The 19,746-nt window shown below is 40.0% G+C and overlaps 1 protein-coding gene across 2 annotated transcripts in view; it reads left to right on the forward strand.

Annotated features, from left to right (window-relative positions):
• Positions 1 to 19,746, forward strand: part of RFC4 (replication factor C subunit 4) — an 81,940-nt gene that overhangs the window by 52,989 nt on the left and 9,205 nt on the right. For both annotated transcript variants that reach the window (XM_089675591.1, XM_089675590.1), the window contains exons 4-8: positions 6,439 to 6,518; positions 11,383 to 11,502; positions 16,196 to 16,339; positions 17,794 to 17,914; positions 18,680 to 18,805. In XM_089675591.1, the coding sequence (XP_089531717.1) occupies positions 6,439 to 6,518; positions 11,383 to 11,502; positions 16,196 to 16,339; positions 17,794 to 17,914; positions 18,680 to 18,805 (591 nt within the window). The remainder of the gene's footprint in view (positions 1 to 6,438; positions 6,519 to 11,382; positions 11,503 to 16,195; positions 16,340 to 17,793; positions 17,915 to 18,679; positions 18,806 to 19,746) is intronic.

Genomic DNA, 19,746 nt, shown 5'->3' on the forward strand with positions numbered 1-19,746 from the left:
AGGTAGATAGGGTAAATAGAATAGTCTTAGAATGGGGGGTGGGAAAAGGTTTAGCCTCAGTTAGATTTTGACTGAACCTCCACTTTAGGTTAAGATGGTAAACTTTATATCTGTTCTTACAACAGGCCAATCTTTAAATGACATTTTAAGTGTAGCAGTCATCAGTATGCTCACCATGCTAGCAGTGAAATCATATTGAGCTGAATTGACTGTGCTTAGCGTGTTCTATAAATACAGTACTTGGTTATCCAAGACATTTGGACAAGCCTAGCAGACCAGTATGTAAATGCCAGTTGTAATATTAGGCTTCAGATTAATTTACAGAGCACTGGGTAGAACTGTTGTAATGGTTAATAACTACTGTAGTGCAATATCCTAACCCTCATATGTCACATGCTAGTGTGGCAGGATTCCTGTTCCTAGGATATCAACTGCCCTAGCAATCTTAATTTACAATTTACTTTAAAAACTTGTTCCAAAACAAAAGTTTTGAATAACTTGCACTGTTAAATTTCTACCTTTTTTATTGCAGCTTTATTTTCTATTCTTCTGTTTTAAAAGACCTGTGACGGTAGCGTCAATTGCTCACTGTTCTTGTCAGAATTCTTACTATTAATACTGTATTATAGAGCAAAGGTCCTTGCCAGTATGAGCCACATTGATACGACAGGTGTTGAGACACACAGAGTAAGACAAGGTAGCACTCCGATCACTTTAGGATCAATGCACACTGGTCATAAAATATGCTGCTTGTACGGGCTTTTGGTCAGTTTTTCTTCAACCTGTATAAGCAGCTCTATGTTGTTACTCTATTTGTCCATGCACGTTAGGGAGTTTGCAGAGAATGTTTTTAGGCAGAAAAAAAGAATGCTTGATGGGTATACAGTAAACGCAGTGTTTAGGAGAGTTTGGCATTTTCAAGTGTACATTGGTTATAGTGAAAAATGAGCAGAGGGGAATGTTTTGGGGAAAAAAGGCTTATAAAAGCAAATGCCCATAAACTCTTGTGCAACACGAGCCAATATGAGAATTCTGCCTTATGTAATGGGAGCTGTACCAGGCTGCTAGTGTTTAGAAAGACCAGTAGCTTTGCTTTAAATTATTTCTTTTGTTTTTAATTGTAATCTGAAAGCAGGCATCTAGAAGTGTATGTACATACTTCATCTTAGCCTAGGGTGTGCTGTATGCAGAATGACTAAAGCATTCTCTGTGCAATCTCATACCCTTTTCTTGTGACCAGACAGCCTTCGAGAGGGTTGGTAGAACTCAGATTTAAAAGCTGGAGACTGCCACTACATAGTGAATGTCCTGGGCTTTTTGGTCTTCCTCAGTGCTCTGGAGACCAAAACAAGGTATAAGGAAGAATGCCTGATTGTCTTTTATGTTGACTTCACATGGATGACTTTCCGTTAGTGATTTGTTTACATTAAGCTGACCTTGGGGAGCAAATGCTGTCCAGTTTCTCTCCTTTTGTGGAATACGTAGCGTAGATCCTTCCAATAAGGTAGATAGGGCATAATGGCAACTAAAAGTTGCAGTTAGTAAAGTTGCAGGAATAGGTGGGTCATCTGATGGTTCAACATTTTACAGGATACAGAGCAAAGTAAATATAGCCAGTGATAAGCAGGCATCATAGGGGTTTCAGCGTACCTTTATGTTGTCACCTTCCCACATTGGTTAGCATGTATAACATAAGATCCATCACTGACAATATTTCATATTTCCAAATGCAGTCTTTAATAATAAATGTTACTGTGTGTACCAGCTAAATACACTGTTATAACACTGCTTTAGTTGTTCAGCGTGTCGTTTATGCATTCCTTTTTATTTTTCCCCTCTTTGCTCTGGCGTGGTTAGTGTCCAGTGAGTATGCTGATCTCTTTACAATGGTATTGGATTCTATAAAATCACAACCATTCAGTCAGTGTGCTCCTTCTAGTGCTTATTAATAGTGGGTGAGACCAGAGTGCACTTATTCTTCCACTAGATTAGCCTTCACGCAAGTACTGAACCCTGCTGTGTATCCCACTGTGGGATTATGTTCTGTCAGTGACACATGGCCCCTGGGAAATATTAATCTTGAGACTTGTCATTTAAATGTATGAGAATATTGTTTAGAGGAAACCTTTTCTTTCTCGTTCTTTGAGGGGCACAGGATTCAGAGACATGTGTTATACTGCCGCCTACAGGAGCATTTGGACACTGGCAAACAAAAAAGCAACCAGACTGTTAAAACCCCTCCCACTCACAGTATGTTTCCGATTTTTTTGCTAGTGTCCTAATAGGATGGACACATTGGGGTTGATTTACTAAAACTGGAGAGTGCAAAAGCTGTGCATGGTAGCCAGTCAGCTTCTAACTTCAGCATGTTCAATTAAGCTACGATAATAAAACCTGGAAGCTGATTAGTTTCTGTGTAGAGCTGCACCAGATTTTGCACTCTCCAGTGTTAGTAAATCAACCCCATTTTCTCTGCTGAGAAAGGTTTAACCATTTTTACTAGCCATTTTCTCTTAAGATTTTTTTTTCTTCACGACTTTGCTACATGCTGCTTGAGCTAATCTCTTTATGCAGGTATCTCAGCAATAGGTCTGGATGCCATACCCGGCCCTCCCCACCCACCCTGGTTGATTGAGAGGCCTGCCTGGATTGTGACAGTCGTGCCTTTGGCTCTGCACTGTCTTTTTTTTTTTTAAGCCCTTGTATTCTTTTGTCACTCAGCGACTGAGTGCAAACTCACTAGGTGGAGTGTTGCACATGCCACATGCTGTTTCCACCATTCAGCATGAGGTAGCACCTTCTTGCCACTGTTTTTATTCTCAAGAGAAGCACAGTTCCACTTCTGTTAGCCTTGATGATGCCTGCAGTGACCTAATCACCTCTGCCTTTGAACTTTCCATGTGTTTAGCAGTCGGTCCATGAGTGCCTAAGGTTTTACCTGGTATTCGAAGCAAAAGTTGTCCTTGCCAAGCAGAACAAAATTTCAGATCTCTTTTTACTGAAATATAAATGAAATGTTTGCAAATCAAGAATAATAATAAGCTGCAAGCACACTTAGTGTGTGTAATAAATGTTGTGTATAAAACTTGCTATGCTTTTGAAAAATTAAGCTAACTTTATAAATGTGTCAAATCTCATGTCTGCAAACAAATGAACTCTGTTAAGGTGCAAACAGACCAAAGATGAAGACAATGTGTAATTACTGCAACTGATGCAAATGCAAAGTACAATCGATAAAAAATAATTGGTGTAAAACTGCAATCAGTATGCACAACCAGTCAAATGGCAATAAACATATAAATTCATATTCACTTGTGATCTATGTGAAGTCATCTGTGAAGGATCAATATAAAAAAGTATTATCTATGTGCACAACCAATCAATACAAAATGATAAACATCAATAAAAATCAAGTTCATGTAAATTCATGTTCACTCTTGATCCATGCATACTTCATGACCAGTGTTGGATTTAACCGAAGCTGGCAAAATAGGGTAACAGAAGTTGGCAGGCATGCCCCTGATGACGTCACGACGACGAAGCACATAGGGTGGAACTTCATTGATCCAGGAGAGAGTGTCCAAGAGTGAGCTGCCAGTTTCTGTTACCTTTTCCCACACTACGGCTGTGACTACGCTGATTTGAAATGTGAAAGGAAGTAGCAGCTTGGTATTTCCTTGTACAGATAATCTTACTCCTTAATATGAGTGCAGTTTATGCTTTTAATAAATAAAATTGTTTTATGGTTTACACTATGAGGCTTTCTCTGTTTTTTGAGTTGCTCTTTGGTTTTAAGTGGAATGTCCTGTCACCTGCTGTGACTACATGGATATCCATCAGATACACACCGGTAGCAGCCATCTCGGATCCCAGATTGTTTTGAAGCTTCACTGGCCCTCGTAATAAGTGCCTAGTTTTAAAGGTGAGCATTGGGGAAACCTGGTGGCAGTCCTGTGTGTGCCTTTCTGGATTAATATTCTTTGGATTTGAAATCCAACACTAATCATGGAGAAGTTTGCATGGATCATGAGTGAACACCAACTTGTATGATATTAATTTTTATTCATGTTCATAATTTTTCATTGGTTGTGCACATCGCTTGTACTTTTGTATATCGAGCATTCACTGATACATGGATCATATTTAAATATGAATTTTTATGGGTTTTTTTTATGTTCATAGCTGTTTATTGATTGTGCATACTGAGTGCACTGTTTTTTACACCGATTTCTTTATCATCAATTGTACTTTGCATTTGCATCAACTGCGATATTTATACATTGTTTGCATTTTAAAGTGAATGTAAACCCTCACCTTGTAAAACCTATTTAGTTTAAAATAGAAACAAAAGGCAAAGCTCCAGGGATTTCACAAAAAGGAAGCAATACAAAGAGAACAATATAATTTTTCATACAAGTACATGGTACAGGAATATAAAATGTTGGGTTTACATATTCTTTAATAGTGATCATTTGTTTGGAGACTCATTAAATTTGACACTTCTATAAGTTAATTTATTTTTTTAGTGCAGCACGTTTTATACACATTTAAGATCCCAGCATAAGGGGAGCAGTCCTACTGCATCAGTTCCCTCCCCTCCAGTTCACAGTTCACTAACTGTTCTAAGGCAGCCTGCAATGCTATCTCTCAAGGGCCTGACACTGACAGCCAGAATAGTCTCTTGCTTAAGTCTATACATGTCTCTGCTTGGCTCCATCAGATGTGTTCCTCTCCTCCACCTTGTAACAGGAAGGCTTCCTTATACAGGACTTCATGGGCCAAATTACATATTTGTTTGCCGACCCTTAACTATAGAGGTCATAAGCGTACTTCAGTGCCTCTCTTATTATCTGATCTGTCTGCATCATTAGTCGTCTCTGAACCTTCTGTTGCAGAGGCGTTTGACCATTCCTGTAGAGCAGGGATCTCCATACTTTCTAAACAAAAAAGCCAGTTTACTGTTCTTCAGGCTTTGGGAGGGAGCAGGAGTGTGACCAGTGGAAGTAGAAAATGTCCTGCCCATGAGTGGGAGTAACCAATGCCCCATCTTTAGTATTAGAGGGAGGCATAGTGCCTCAGTGGGCTTGGTAGCATTTTCTCCACTGTGTTGCCAACCCATCAGTTGGACTGCGTTTGGATGGCCCAGGTGTCTCTGGATTCTGTGTTTCTCAATGAATGATATTGAAAAAAATTTTCTTGGTGTTTGAGGAACACAGGTCCCACCCTTTTTGTGTTTTTTATAGTTTTATTCTTAGCAATGTTTTAGGGCAAAGCTGAGGCAGGTTGGTAGTGGGAGGGGTTACACCAGTTTAGTATCTAAATCTGATGTCCCTCAATGAACTCTAAAGAAAATAATTTTACAGTGCGCATAAAAATCCTATTTTACTGTATATGTCCAATGCTAGTCATAAAAAGTTAAATGCTGCACTTGAGTATTGCCCCAACAAGGACAGGATTGTTAAGAGGTAGAAGCATTGTTGTTTTGTTTGTTAGAAGCATTAGTTACTGAGCATGCACTTTTTCTAAACGATGGAGAACCTCCATGTGACCTGGCCAATCTCTCTCTTCTGAGAATCCGCATCTGCTGTTGGCGCTACATATAGCCAGCAGCCTCTCAACCCATTGTTCTTGAGATATCATCCCACCTATGGCTACCCTTAAGCCTCTTCCAAATTTCACATTTGGTAGTAAGTATACTCCTGCTTTATATGCTTTGTTGTACTATTCTTAAGTACTGGGAGTCCTTTGAAATGCAGCATTGTAAGTGCTCTCTGCTATATCTAGAGAGAAGCATGAATTAGTGATTGTAAACACTGATTTATTTTAAACAGGTTTGTACTTTCTTTCTCTGTGCAATGTTATTGGAGTGGCCCCAAACATCCTCTTCTTGGGTCCCCCACAGGTGCTCCTGGCTCCTTCTTTTCTTGTGTGCCCTCATAGCAAGCCGCTTGCTATGGGGGCACATTCGCAGGTTCATTCCCGAGCCACACTGTCTGCTTTCATAGACGCAGACAGCACAGCTTGGCTCCCGCTTGACTGACAGCATCTGGAGCGATTTGGGGGGGATGTTGAGGGGGCATAATAGTGCAAAAAATAAAACGCCAAACGGTGATTAAATACCACCAAAAGAAAGCTCTATTTATGTGAAAAAAAGATAAAAATTTCATATGGGTACGGTGTTGCATGACTGCGCAATTGTCATTCAAAGTGCGACAGTGCTGAAAGCTGAAAATTGACTGGGGCAGGAAGGGGGGGGGGGGAATGTGCCCAGTAGACAAGTGGTTAAGAGTGTGTATACCAAAATGCACCTTCTGTTCTACACTTATTGTATAATGTATCTAAATTTGTCCCTGGTAGAGGTTGCTTTTTTGTCTGCATAGCTAAATTGGTGTGTTTGCTTACTCTGGGTCCTTTTTTTTTTTTTTTTTTCTTTGCCAGCTTCCTAATCTTCTATTCTATGGGCCACCCGGAACTGGAAAAACATCCACAATTTTGGCAGCGGCCAGAGAGTTATATGGGTATGTGACAATAGAAAGCAAATCGCAAATTTAAACTACTTGTTGAATCTGTGCTGATTCTGCAACATTCTGCTTCTGTCATTGTCTGGTGCTCCCTCTATGTATGAGAAGATTGATAGGCATTTGCTTAGCTGTTAAATCATATCTAATGAAACAAGTTGTAGTGTATTCCCTGCAGACAATACAGATCTGCCTTGTGGCTTGATTATAAAACTAGATTAAAAAAAGACATTCAAGCTTCAGTTTAATGAGATTATATTTTATCTTCTATCGCTCTTCCTTCCCTCTTATCAGTATGCATAAAGTGTTTATATAAATCCATTCCCTTTTTCCATGCTTCTAAAAGCGTAATTGTTCCTGCCCATGTACACAGGGCCTAAGAAATGGATTTTATGGCAAGTACAAAAATTTTTATTACGTACCTTATTTAGACCTACTGACATTTCTGCGAGTTTCTTGGCTGATCATGGGAGGGGCTGGCAAGGTACTGTACATACTTTTCTAAAAGCATCACTGGGCAGTACTAGGGCTACTGGGTGCCATTTGAAATTCATATTCTCTGTCAGTTTACAGTGTAGGGGTTAACACACAGGGACTGAGGGTGAATTCACATTAGAACAGGCAGCTGCCAAAGTGCTTTCCCTCTCTGGCAGCTGTTTGTTCCTGATGCAGTAGGGGGCAGTGTAGTGTGCAGTTCAGTGAATCACCCAGCTCCCTTTGTTGTTTGTTTTTGTACAAACTTTATTTGAAGGGTACAAAAGTACTCTTCGTTCATGGTGCTGTACAGAAGCATAATAGGTTGCGCTGCTGTTCAGTGCCTTGCGGTTCTATACAGTGCTGTGTAATAAAATGCAGCATGCTGCATTTTATTGCAACACACTGCAGTGCAGTGTAAATGAGCCACACATCAAACAGTTGTGTTCTGTTTGTCCTTGCGGTAACAGGTATTTTACAATTCAGTAAAAAATGTCACCGCACTATGTGTGAATTCACCCTAAGCGCTGACTTCATCTGTTGGGAAGAGTTTCTTGTGCGCTCAGTGCTCTTTCCTACTATTTAGAAGTGCCACTGTTTTTGGGCATACCAGCAGTCTCTCAATCCCTGTATCCCTCAGTGTATGAGCGAGGAAATGGGATTTTTGTGCTTGCTATAAAATCCATTTCTTAGGCCCAGCGTACATGGGAAGAAAAAAATATGCTTTTAGAAGCATTTTTTTTTTTTGTAATGGCGCTGGACACACCTGTTTTTGCCAATGTGACAGTGCACATTGTGGTGTTTAGATTTGTGTAATAGAGCAGTGTTTAGAGACCACAAAACTTGCATTCACAGAAAAACATACTGGCAACAAACTCGCACATCCGTTCATTGACATGCACAGTTGCCTGTAGTTTTATTTGTAGTGTCTAGAACAAATGAATATTCTAGCCACTAGGATAAAATTATGCATATATGTCTCTAATCCTTATACGCACATAAATGTCACCTTTTTTACGCTGGAGTTTTGTGCCAGCTCCTGGCGGAAAGATCCAGCAAATTGGATTATTTTAAAACCCCTGTGTCAGCAGCCCTAGAGTTTGAGGGACACAGACTCCGCTTCCCCTGTCTGATTCTCTTCTACTGCTTTTACACAAATCCAAGGCAAGCTGGTGGTAGTACTGGACTGGAGACAATTTGTTTTGTTTGCTATCATCAAAATCCTCCTGTAAGTGGTATTATAACCCAACAGTCTCTGGATTTTCTTGTTTTTTGGTTAACTGGAAGAAATGGATATTATGGTAAGCACAAACATTTTTTGTTTCCCATTTTTTGTTTTGTATTGCCAGTTGAAGTTCTGCAATCACTGCTTATACTGGCAGCTAACCTAGCATTCACCTGTTTAGTGTTTCCAATTTTGTACTGATCCTAGCTATTTTGTATTTTCTGGGTATTCATGTTGTAAAGTCAGTCATTCAACAATACCTGCGTGTTTATAAAGCAGTGAATGTGATATTCACAAAACATTCCCTAGGGATGAATAATTCACTGTAAAGTACTTTCAATGTGAAGGTATGCCTGCAAGTAAGCAAAGCTTCACTTTATTGTTGGTTTCTACAATTTTTAGAGCTGCACATCAGTCTGTCAGGGTTGGTGAGTGTGAAACTTTTACACTCATTCCAGTGCCCTGCTTAATTCTTTGAATTGCACCTTCAAGATGTGAGCCCATAATTGTTTATAGAGGATGTGTTCCAAACAACAGATCGTAGCAGCTGGGAGAATTTCAGAATCAAGGCTTTAAAGTATAAGTTCACCTTTGAGAAAATGTTACATGTTCCACCCGTTTTTTTGGTGGAACATGTAACGTTCCCAGAGCAGCAGCCGCACCCCGACCCTCTGGCAGGTAGTACGGGGAGAAGTTTCCCCATACTATGTCAGACTCTAACCTCCCTAGCGGTATTCCCGAGTGTAGCTCGGGGTAAAATGTCAGTACCAAAAGCGGTAACCCCGAGCTACACTCGGGCTTACCATGTGGCGCTGCATAGGGATTCCCTGCAGAGGTTACATTGTCCTGCGCTCCCGCGATGTGTCCCCTGCAGCGTCCCTGGCCATCCCCTCCGGCCGATGCCGACATCTGGCTTCTGTGTTCCGGTCCCTGTGACGTCGGGACGTACGGGCGCCGGCGGGAAATTTGAAAATTTTAAAAAATGTCATTTTTTTCCAAACAAATTTTACATAGTAAAACATTGCTGTTTTCAACCCATTTCACATACATTTTGTCCCTAGTGCTTTGTCCTGTGCCCTGCCTGCATTTTGTCTGTTCTTTCTGCCTGGAAACTGAGAAAAGTCCATGGCGTCCAAAAAGTGTCCCTTTAGGTCAAAAGTGGGTTTAGATCAGCTAGAGAACAGCGATAGTAAATCAGAACCACTTGCAGAATTGAGTGATAATGATTCGTGGGGAAATTCGTCATCAGACACTGAAAACGATTCTGCGACTTTGCTCAGCAATGTGCGAACTTGGCGCTATATTTCAAATTTCAGTGTTTTTGGTTTGATTATATTATTGAAATAAATGTATTATTATTATATTATTTTTTATGATTATTTATTACATTATAATTTATGATTTCGTGTTTCAAATTTTATCATACCCGGGATGTTTAATAGACTCTTGTTCAGACAGATTTCAGTGAGTTATTCCTAAATATTACAGCCTACAATAAACAAACTACATAGTTCCATGCAAAATAATGGTACCGCTTTCAGCACCAAAAATCTGAAATAATCATACCGCCAGGGAGGTTAAAACAGTGCAGCCGTGCAAGGCTCCGCCTTAGCGGCTGTCTGCTTGTAGTTTTCAATGAACTACCAAGGCACTGTGGAGGTCCGTGGTCGTTCATTGAAGCTTCCTGTCAGAATATCTGCTTGCTCATACACCTACTGATCGCTGGTGTAATGCTGTTCCAGGCTGCTGCACACAAAAATAATAAATGCACATTTTTTTACGTGCATTTATTATTTTTGTCAAAGATTAACTTATCCTTTAAACAGTAGTTGTAAATGTACTTAATATAGGGGGCCTCTGATGTCACCAAAGGGCTGCATATAATATTCAATGTATATAACGACACAGAAAACTATCAATCTTTGGACATATTAAAGTACATAGTCGGAGACTGCAAACATTTCACAGGGGACGTCAGAAACTGCAGACATGCTACAAGGGATGCTCAGTGACTGCACACATGCTACCGGGGATGGCCAGAGACTGCAGACATGCTACAAGAGCCATTTGATATTCCTCTCGCCAAGATTCTCTTAGCACAGAAAATAGTAAGTGTAAAGCAAAAAAAATAAAACAAACCTTTTAGCCAGCAAAATCCAGTCTGAGTATTTTTTGTACCTAAGCAAGGAAACTACTGACAGATTTATTCATTTTCTATGAATAAGGTTTTTATTTTACTGAAATGCATAAACTGCTGTAACTTGCACACTATATTCTTTATCAATAAAGTACTTTTATCGGGAGAACGAGTTGCCAACTCTTCACCTTATACTCTCATGCTGTTTAAACTGCCAGGAAGACACTTTGGAGCACCGTTGGTCTACCTTCAGGGGGAATCAATCTAGGCGTACATTTGTTTAAAAAAAAAAAAAAACCTGAAGACCAAAACCACTATTACTCATAAAATGGGAATAGGTGAATCTGGGATTAGAGTTAATATCATGGGAACTGATCACTAAAGTAATACTCCTACACTGGAGACCTGTTGCATTGGGGTCACTGAAGGGTTTCTGCAAGTACACTGCTGGGGTAAAAACTGGATAAGTAGTTCTGTGTATGGGGAAAAATCCATCTAATTTTTGGCATGAATACTGAGAAGTGTGGCGTGCATGTCATGGGGCAGCACAGAGTAAATTGTGAGTTCTAACACAAACTCACACTCTGTTCGGGTAACTGGAGATTGTGTGTGCTAGAGGAAGGCTACATGAGGCTGATCAATGTGTTTTGGCAGTGGGAGTCTCCCTGGAGAAGGGCTGGTGTGTGTCTGGGGATGAGATGTTACTGGAAGACCGGTGTGTGTATACGAGAGGTAGGATCTCGCAGGGGAAAGACCAATGAATGTGTCCTGTGGATAAGATCTAACTACTAGGGCATGCTGTGTTTAGCTACAGTCAAGACTGGATGCAGAAGCATCCAGTGAAAAGGTGAAAGTAGAACCTATTCATTATCATACTATTGTATATATGTCTGTACCCCTATTAATAACAAATTTGTTTCATATGAATTGATACTTTGTTTTTTTCTTTTAAGGTATACTAAACTGTTGGTTATTGGTAAACTTTGTTTTTTTGTTTATGTGAGTTTTGTAACTTTTTTCATTTTCAGGCCTGAATTGTTTCGGCAGCGCGTGCTTGAGTTAAATGCTTCTGATGAAAGAGGAATACAAGTGGTTCGTGAAAAAGTGAAGAATTTCTCTCAGCTCACAGTTGGTGGCAGCCGTCCCGAGTAAGCAGCATATTTCTTCTGCTCATATATTTGAGATCTGCTTTCACTTCCTTTTAAGGGGGTTCCTCTGAGACCTTGATCATCACTCTGAAACACAGACATCATCCCTGAGAGAACTGTCTTTTATGTTATCTGCATATGGATTGGTTTTAAAACCTAGCTTTGCCCCATAATTACTATTGAAATGTAAATCTGATTCCTAATAGTTTAAATCTTCTACTTGGTGTAAATCCACACTTCAGTATAAATGGCTGTGAGCTCATGTGCATGCAGTCATTAGTGTGCGCTTAGAAATGTAAAAAAGGTATTTCGATAGATCTATACCTTAACTATACCATTACCATTTTTAAATGAAAAATAAAATGCTGTTTCCTTTTTTTAATCATTTTTTGCTACTGGTGGTTGGTTTTAGCCTTGTTCAGCCACTTCCTGTCTACATGCACTTACCCCAGCGTTGGCTGCAGGTCGATGCATAGGATTGAATTCCTTCTGGTGACAACGGTAGAACATGCCTGCACAATGTTTGTCAGCACAGCTGCTTGTGGGCTTCACCAGGGATGTGTGTGACAAAGTGACTGTGTAGTAGCTGAGCTGGTCACACCATAACATGAAGTGATTTGACATATACCTTCATTGCAGGATCACAAGGTATTTAATGAAAGCTGCTGTTTAAAAAAAAATGTTGGGAATTGCTTTTGAAAATAAGTTAACGTGTTCTATCTATTATAAGACTTTGAAAGGGGATGTCCAACCCTGGATGCAGTCTTTCTGCATCCAGGGTTATGCATCCAACTCTTACTGCGGCTAACTTCTGAATGTGCAGGAACATGTGAGCAGCTGTGGCTCCTGTTAGCTTGTCATTGTTTTGTACAGGCTTCCCTGCTGCAACTGTTCACACACCCAGTCTCAAGAACCTGCTGATTTTTGATGCAGGAATCCGCTGTATGCACCTAATGGCTCATGTGAGTGAGTCATTATTAAGAGACATCTTGTGGAAAGCCCTGTATTTCAGCTCCCAGGTCTTCAGGTTACCCACAAAAGAACTGGACACACAAAAACTGTAGGCCAGCCTTGAGCAGTTTTTTTGCTGGTGTCTTCAGGAGAATTGAACCTTTTTTCTTCAGCTCTATTGTTTTCTGTTCATTTTGAAGGCCCTGACCACAGCCTCCAGGTTGCCCATACTGTGCCACTTTATAGAGCCTCAAGCTGGTTCCAGTAGCTGACATTTAGACAGACTAAAGTTCTGGATTGACCACTCTGAGTCTATAGTCTTTGGCTAGTTTAACAGTAAATCTACTGTATGCAGAGTCCACACTGGCTGCTAGTCTCAAGAGTTAGCCCTCTGCTGCTGTGAAAACAGAGTCTATGGACCCTAGATGCTTTACTGGGTCCCAGGGGGCATGGCGGTGGGTGACCTTGCACTTCAGGGAGCCTGATACGATTTGTGTCAGACAAAGGACTTGGAGCCCCTAGAGGAGCCTGGTTTCAAGCGCTGACATTTAGTATGGAGACAAGTCCCACTACCACCAAGGATTGGACTCTTGACTGCTCCCTAAGCAGCACACTAACTAGGGCCTACTATTATTAGATCATGGCCCTGCCCTTCAGCCCCCTTCCTGCACCTTAGTTGTTCAGCAAGATCCAGGCCACAGTGTTAGCCCTGTTGCTCTCTTCTCTATTGTGGGATACTTTGTCTGGAAGAAGCTATGCCCACTGTGATGACAAGTTGCCTGAGTCTAGATGTCGTGCAGGTACATGTTTCCTTTCATCAGCCTACCCTGATGTATGTGGTATTTTGTAAATGTGGTATTTATTTACTTGTGATTACTGTGTTTCTACATGGTTTAGGGTAGAGCACATGTGTTATAGTGTATTTTTATTTGACTTCCTACAGCATAATCTATACCTTTCCTTCCCTGAAACTTCTTCCGCATCTGCTTTGCAGAATTACATAGTCTGGTTGAAAAAAGACAAAAGTCTGTCCAGTTCAACCATAAAAAAACAAGTTATAATCCCATACCCAGTTGATCCAGAGGAAAGAAAAAAACCCAGCAAAGCTTGATCCAATTTGCTCCTGCAGAGGAAAAAATGCCTTCCTGATCCCTCGAGAGGCAATCGGATATTCCCTGGATCAACTTTATCTATAAATATTAGTTAGACTTGAGATGGAGGGCATTCCAGTGACCCTCGTTCATTTAACAAGGGGGCCCCCAGATCCCAGCCCCCCCATGTGAATGGGTATGGAGTACATGGTACCACTACTCATTCACAAAAAAACAAAGTGTGGAAAAATACAGGGGACGGTCTTTGACAAGTACTTTATTAAAAGAAAAAAATAAAAGAATGTCCCCTGCAGTAGATCCAACGTCAATCACGATGTCGGCTGCCGCCCTGAAAAACGAATTTTAAAAAAAGGCTCCGCTTCCAATGATGGGCCCCCCGGCCATCTGCCTGCTCCAGTGGTTTGACAGTTATTAAATATATAAGGGGCGGGGCCATCCAGACATCACTTATGTGACTCCATCCCATGTGACCTTAATAATTATTTGTTTTAATTATTATTTTGTCGGGGGGTTTTTTTCAATTATAGTGCAAAAAATAAAAATCCCAGTAGTGGTGATCAAATACCACCAAAGGAAAGCTCTATTTGTGTGAAAAAATGATTTTTCATATGAGTGCAATGTTGCATGTCCATGCTATTGTCCGTTTAAAATAGTGCAACACCTTATAGAAGTAAATGGCCTGGTCATGAAGTTAGAATTGAGATAGAGGGCATTCCAGTGACCCTCATTCATTTAACAAGGGGGCCCCCAGATCCTGGCACCCCTCATGTGATATGTGGGGGGGGGGGGGTACATTTTCTGGAGGGCAGGTGATTAATCTGGTTCTCTTTGCCCTTAAGAAACTGTTATTTAAACCCATTAGAGACATTCTTTCCTCTACTCTCACCTACAAGATAGTATTTCTTGTAGCCATCACCTCTGCATGGTGAGTATCTGAAATGGTGACTTTATCCTGCAAAGAACCCTTTCTGGTTCCGCATACTGATAAGGTGGTAGTTTCTATCTTTCACCCCAAGCAGAACATAGTTCTTCCATCCTTCTGTCCAGCTCTAGTTCACCAAATGCAAATTTTCCTCCTTTTATATGGCTGTGGTTCTGGCTGTGAGAGTTAACCTCTCAACCACTGCCTCTTTCAAAAAGATCAATTTCTTTTTTTGTAATCCTGGTTGGACCCCATCAGGGTACCCCAGCTTCTTTTTTTTTTCTATAACTCAGACTATCACTCAAGATTATGGTCTCAAGATCAAGGGGCGCTCGATCTGTGATTGCTTCTTGGGCTTATTGGCATCAAGGTAATGTTTTCCAGATTTGCAAGGCTGCCAACTTTTCTGTTTAAATAGTCTCTAGTTCCGCAAGGTGGTTTTTGTGGACTCATCTGATGCCAGCTTCAAACATAAGGTCCTTCAAGTGACACTGAGCTGCAGACAATTTCCCAGTTTTTTGTTTTCTTGGGCCTGTTAATGGTGGTTTGCTGTGTAGCCCACCCCTCTGTTGGACTGCTTTCATATTCTTCCTTTGTCCCTCAATGAGCGAGAAAGAAAATAGGATTTTTGTATTCACCATAATCATTTTCATTGAAGGACCCAGGTCCCCACCCTTCTTTATGTTCATGTACTGCTTTGCTGCAAAACCGAGGTAAGCTGGCTAAAGGGGGAGTTTTCCATAATGAATAATAATAATATGTAAACAGTGCAAATCAAAAAACCTCCTCACCAAATCAATAACATCAATAAACAAAACCAACATAAAAATAAATAAAAAATAAATATAATTTATAATGTGTCCAAAAAAATAAATTAAATGTGTATGAACAAAAAAAAATTTTAAATAAAAAGTCCTTCTTTCCAAAATATATAATCAAAATAATCTTCTCCCAAAGAAATGTGCTTCCACCATCCACCCGTGCAAAATCAACATCAACCGCACTCACCAGATATTGGTGAGTATTACGCCTTTTAGGATTTTAGGGATCCTAAACCCCCTTTATATTTTCCAGAGCTCCTTATCCGCCTTGTATGGCTTGATGTTCTCCTTCCACTCACTCCTATTAAAAGCTCCCCAGCGGTGCAAAAAGAAAAAAATATACCATAGTGTGATATTGCTAATACCATAAGCAGTATTAAAATAACACCAGGCCACTCACATGTTCAGAGATAATAAAAAGCATTGGTTTATTGCCTTCATCGGCTCACACAGATCCACATAACCACAGTTCAATCCAGAGACCTCACAGCTTTTTGGTGTGCAGAGGATATCAGAAACACAGTTCCAACAACAAAGATGGCCGCCTGAAACGCACCGCTTCATAATGGCATACAGTTTTTATTTGCCTGTCTTCAATTCTCCTGTAGGCGTTTGTATAACTTATAGGTTTAGGACTGTCCCTCAATGTGAGAGAAATCCTATTTTATGCCTTGCTTAACCCTTATTTTCACTGGAGCACTAAAAGCATACTGAGGCATGTTAGGTTTCATTACTATATTTTGCCCCAGGGTATTACTTTATGCTAACACTTACCATTAATGTTGCTATTGTGTGCCCTTGCTATTCTAGCAGTGAAAAAATAATGCATTTTCCTTGCATTCCTATTTGTCATGTTTATTCATAACTGGCTTTGTGCTTGTTTGTAGTGGGAAGCCTTGTCCCCCATTTAAGATCATTATTCTGGATGAAGCAGACTCCATGACATCAGCAGCACAGGCTGCTCTGCGACGCACCATGGAGAAAGAGTCTAAAACAACTCGATTCTGCCTCATTTGCAATTATGTCAGCAGGTAAAAATATAGATGTATTTCTGTCACAAAGTGACAGCAACATGTATTTGCTGCCACCTAGTTATACTGAGATAGGCTCTGATGGCAGGAACTTTTGCTGTTTTTTTTATCTGACAAAGTAAACCATAGGTTTGTAAAAAAAAAATGGTGGCAGAGAGGGTTACCATTGCTGACCTTTCTTGTGAAAATGCTATCTGCTTGGCTATCCTGCTGAGTCACTGGCCTGGCACACGTGTTTAAATAAGGAAAATAAGGAGGTAAGATGTATTAATCTGCATACCTGTTTGGAACATAGAATTGAAGACAATGACAGCAAGGCATCTAGCATTTTTAGAAAGGATTTTTCACAGCAGCAACTGTGATTTTTCTCATGGCTGACTTTGCTTTAATATTTTTTACTTGTTTTAATGGCTTGTTTGGCGTTACTTAATTCAGACATGTAGGGTGATTTTATTAAATTGAACTGAAGCCATGTGGGGTGATTATATTAAATTGGACTGAACTGACGTCATGTGAAGTGAACATATTTACTTTAAAAATACAAACTGATTTGCTTTGGAATGTATTATTCAGTTAAACAAAACAAGTTAAACTCAATCATTGTTACTTTAGTACATCTGTTTTGGACGTGATCACTTACCGACCACAGCTGTTGTGATCTACCAGTGAGCCTAATTAATGTGAGAATACGTGCACGTGGAAGTAACACACTGGCACAGAATGCAGTTTGCCAACTTCCTAATTTCTACTTTATTGAGGAAATAACAGTAACATTTATAAGTCTCATGACACAGGCGAAGCATATACGATGATTGGGTGAAAAGTCCCCTAGGTTTCCTGCGTGTTCTTCCATCCGTGTTGATATCTTCCAATCATTGTCACCAAAATGACTCATTCCCTTTTTATGGGGGTTGTTTACGTTAAAAGATACTTTTCTTCTAATGAGTCACCTAGGGTGAGACTCCGGATGAAGGCACCATCTTAATTATCATTGTTCCCTTGCCCTATATCTGATTGTTTTCTTAGAGTAAGGAATATAGAGAGCAAGCAGCAGAGAGTAGTAAGTTTATAAAATTGTCATTTTACTGATCATCTAATAGAACGTGGACTGTCTATCACAATCCACTACACATAATTCCTATGGTGTCTGGAGTGGACTGCATTGGTTTGTAAAAGGGGCTGTATTGGCAATGATCTCTTGCAGTTTCATTTAACATGTCAGCCTCTGACTGTCCCTTGCAGCCTGTTTCCATCCACATCTGTAGCTTTCTCTTACAGTTTAAATATTTGGTGATGCAAAGGACAGTACTTGAGGAGCCTAATACTGTATCTAGTAAACTGTTCACCACTACTCTCGACTCTGAAAATACCTTGTGACTAGATGTTTTTAATGGTAGTACTTATCCAGTTTTACCATTGGCTTTGATACAGTATGTCTATTCTTTTTCATCTAGAATAATTGAGCCTTTAACATCTCGATGTTCCAAGTTTCGTTTTAAACCGCTTGCTGATAAAATACAAACACAAAGACTTCTGGATATCTGCACAAAAGAAAATGTGAATATTACAAATGAGGTAACTAATCCTTTTTATAAAAAAAAAAAAAAAATAGTATATGTCCCCCCAACCCTGCATTGTAAGTGATGAAACCACAGCTCTGATTACCGGCCACAGCACCAAAGAGGCTACAGGGCCAGTTGCATGGGAGGAGCCTGTGGGAAATAAGGATAAAGTAAGTATATGTGCTTTTTACTGGTACCCTAGACAAAAAAGAGCATTTAATCCTTGCAGTGCAAGGTGATATCCCTGGGGTTTAATTGTAAACTATTTGTTCAATAGGATAAAAAGGGGATGATTATATTTGAATTTAAACAAGGAGTATCCTCAAGTAATCAGTAACAAGAGTTAATGGCCACTTTGAAATACAAGCTTCCATTCTGTCACTAGAAGAGAGCAAGCATTCTAATTAGTGGCGGAGATCATATGTTGATGTGTTAGACTTAACACTATTATAGTGTTATTTCACTGGTCTGTTGTGGAGAAAGATACATTTGAACATGGAAATGCCCCACGATTAAACAAATGCAAGCTTATCAACTCACTAGTGTAATTAAAAACAGTAGCACTTGCATATCATAATATCTTACAGAAAATATCCAGTTAACTTCCCAATTTGTGAGGACAATCAACACAAGATGTTCACACTTGGATGAATTAAGCGTAGGATGAATTTTGTTGTAAATAAATTTGCAAGATGGCCAATTTTGTTGGTTAGTGGAGTTTGGCATTGATAGACCACTTGTGTTGCTTGCTGATGGGCTATGCTGTATTTGTTTGCAGGCAGTATCCCGTTTGGTTGAAGTATCAGAAGGTGACTTGAGAAAAGCCATCACTTTTCTGCAAAGTGCTACAAGACTTACTGCAGGAAAAGAAATTACAGATGTTGTGGTGACAGAAATAGCAGGGGTAAGAAGTGCTATATGAAATTAGATAATTTTATTACATGCTCCTTTTTACCATGAGTCTCGATGTCCTATTACTTAGAACATTTCTCTCTGTACAGTCGTTTGAATAGACCTTTATCCAAAATTAAATAAACCATGTGCAGTTTGGAAGGGTTAAAACACCTGTCAGAATATTTTGTGCTGTCTGTAGCCTAAATTTCTGTCCCAGAAATGAAACAGGAAGTGAGACGAATTCCCCACAGAGCGCCAGTTATTCCACTGTAAGATGTCACTAGAACAGGTGTTTCCATTGAAACGTTTATCTTTAACTTTTTTGTTGCCAACAGTTGTAAAATTGAGGATTCCTCCCACTTTCTATGATAGTGACATTGGTCTGAAGGACAAATAGTGTGAATCACCCCAGCGGATACACAGTAAAAAAATTACAAATGATCTAAGAATTCCCCACCTCTGTTCAAATTTGAAAAAATGTTTTGACTTTATATACACCTTAATTAGGACTTACAGTTAATTATTACCTCTCATGGAGATCACAATATTCCCTTGCCAATGCCTTTTCTGTGTTTCCCCATCAAAAGAATTTGGCATTATCTAGAGTCAGCATCTACTTCCTGGACAGATCACTGAGGATATGCTTCCTCCTGCTGGCAGCCTACAAATGACCTCAGCCCAAGCCTAGACAAAGTTGCTAAACAGGTACTCAAGGACTGCTTTTTTATAACATACACCGTTCAACTATAACATTATGACCACCCACCATAACCCACTGAGGCATGGACTAGCAGTATGCAATCAGTATCAGATCCTTGAAGTCCTGTAAATTGTGAGGTGGGGCTTCCATGGATCGACTGGATTGACATCTGGAGAATTTGGAGGCCTAGACAACGCCTTGAAGTGGTTGCATTCCTCAAACCATTCTTGATTTCATCAGACCAGGCCGCC

Source organism: Staurois parvus, unplaced genomic scaffold (assembly GCF_062004578.1).
Source record: "Staurois parvus isolate SC_StPar_1 unplaced genomic scaffold, SC_StPar_1.0 ptg000155l, whole genome shotgun sequence".
NCBI classification, from domain to species: Eukaryota; Metazoa; Chordata; class Amphibia; order Anura; family Ranidae; genus Staurois; species Staurois parvus.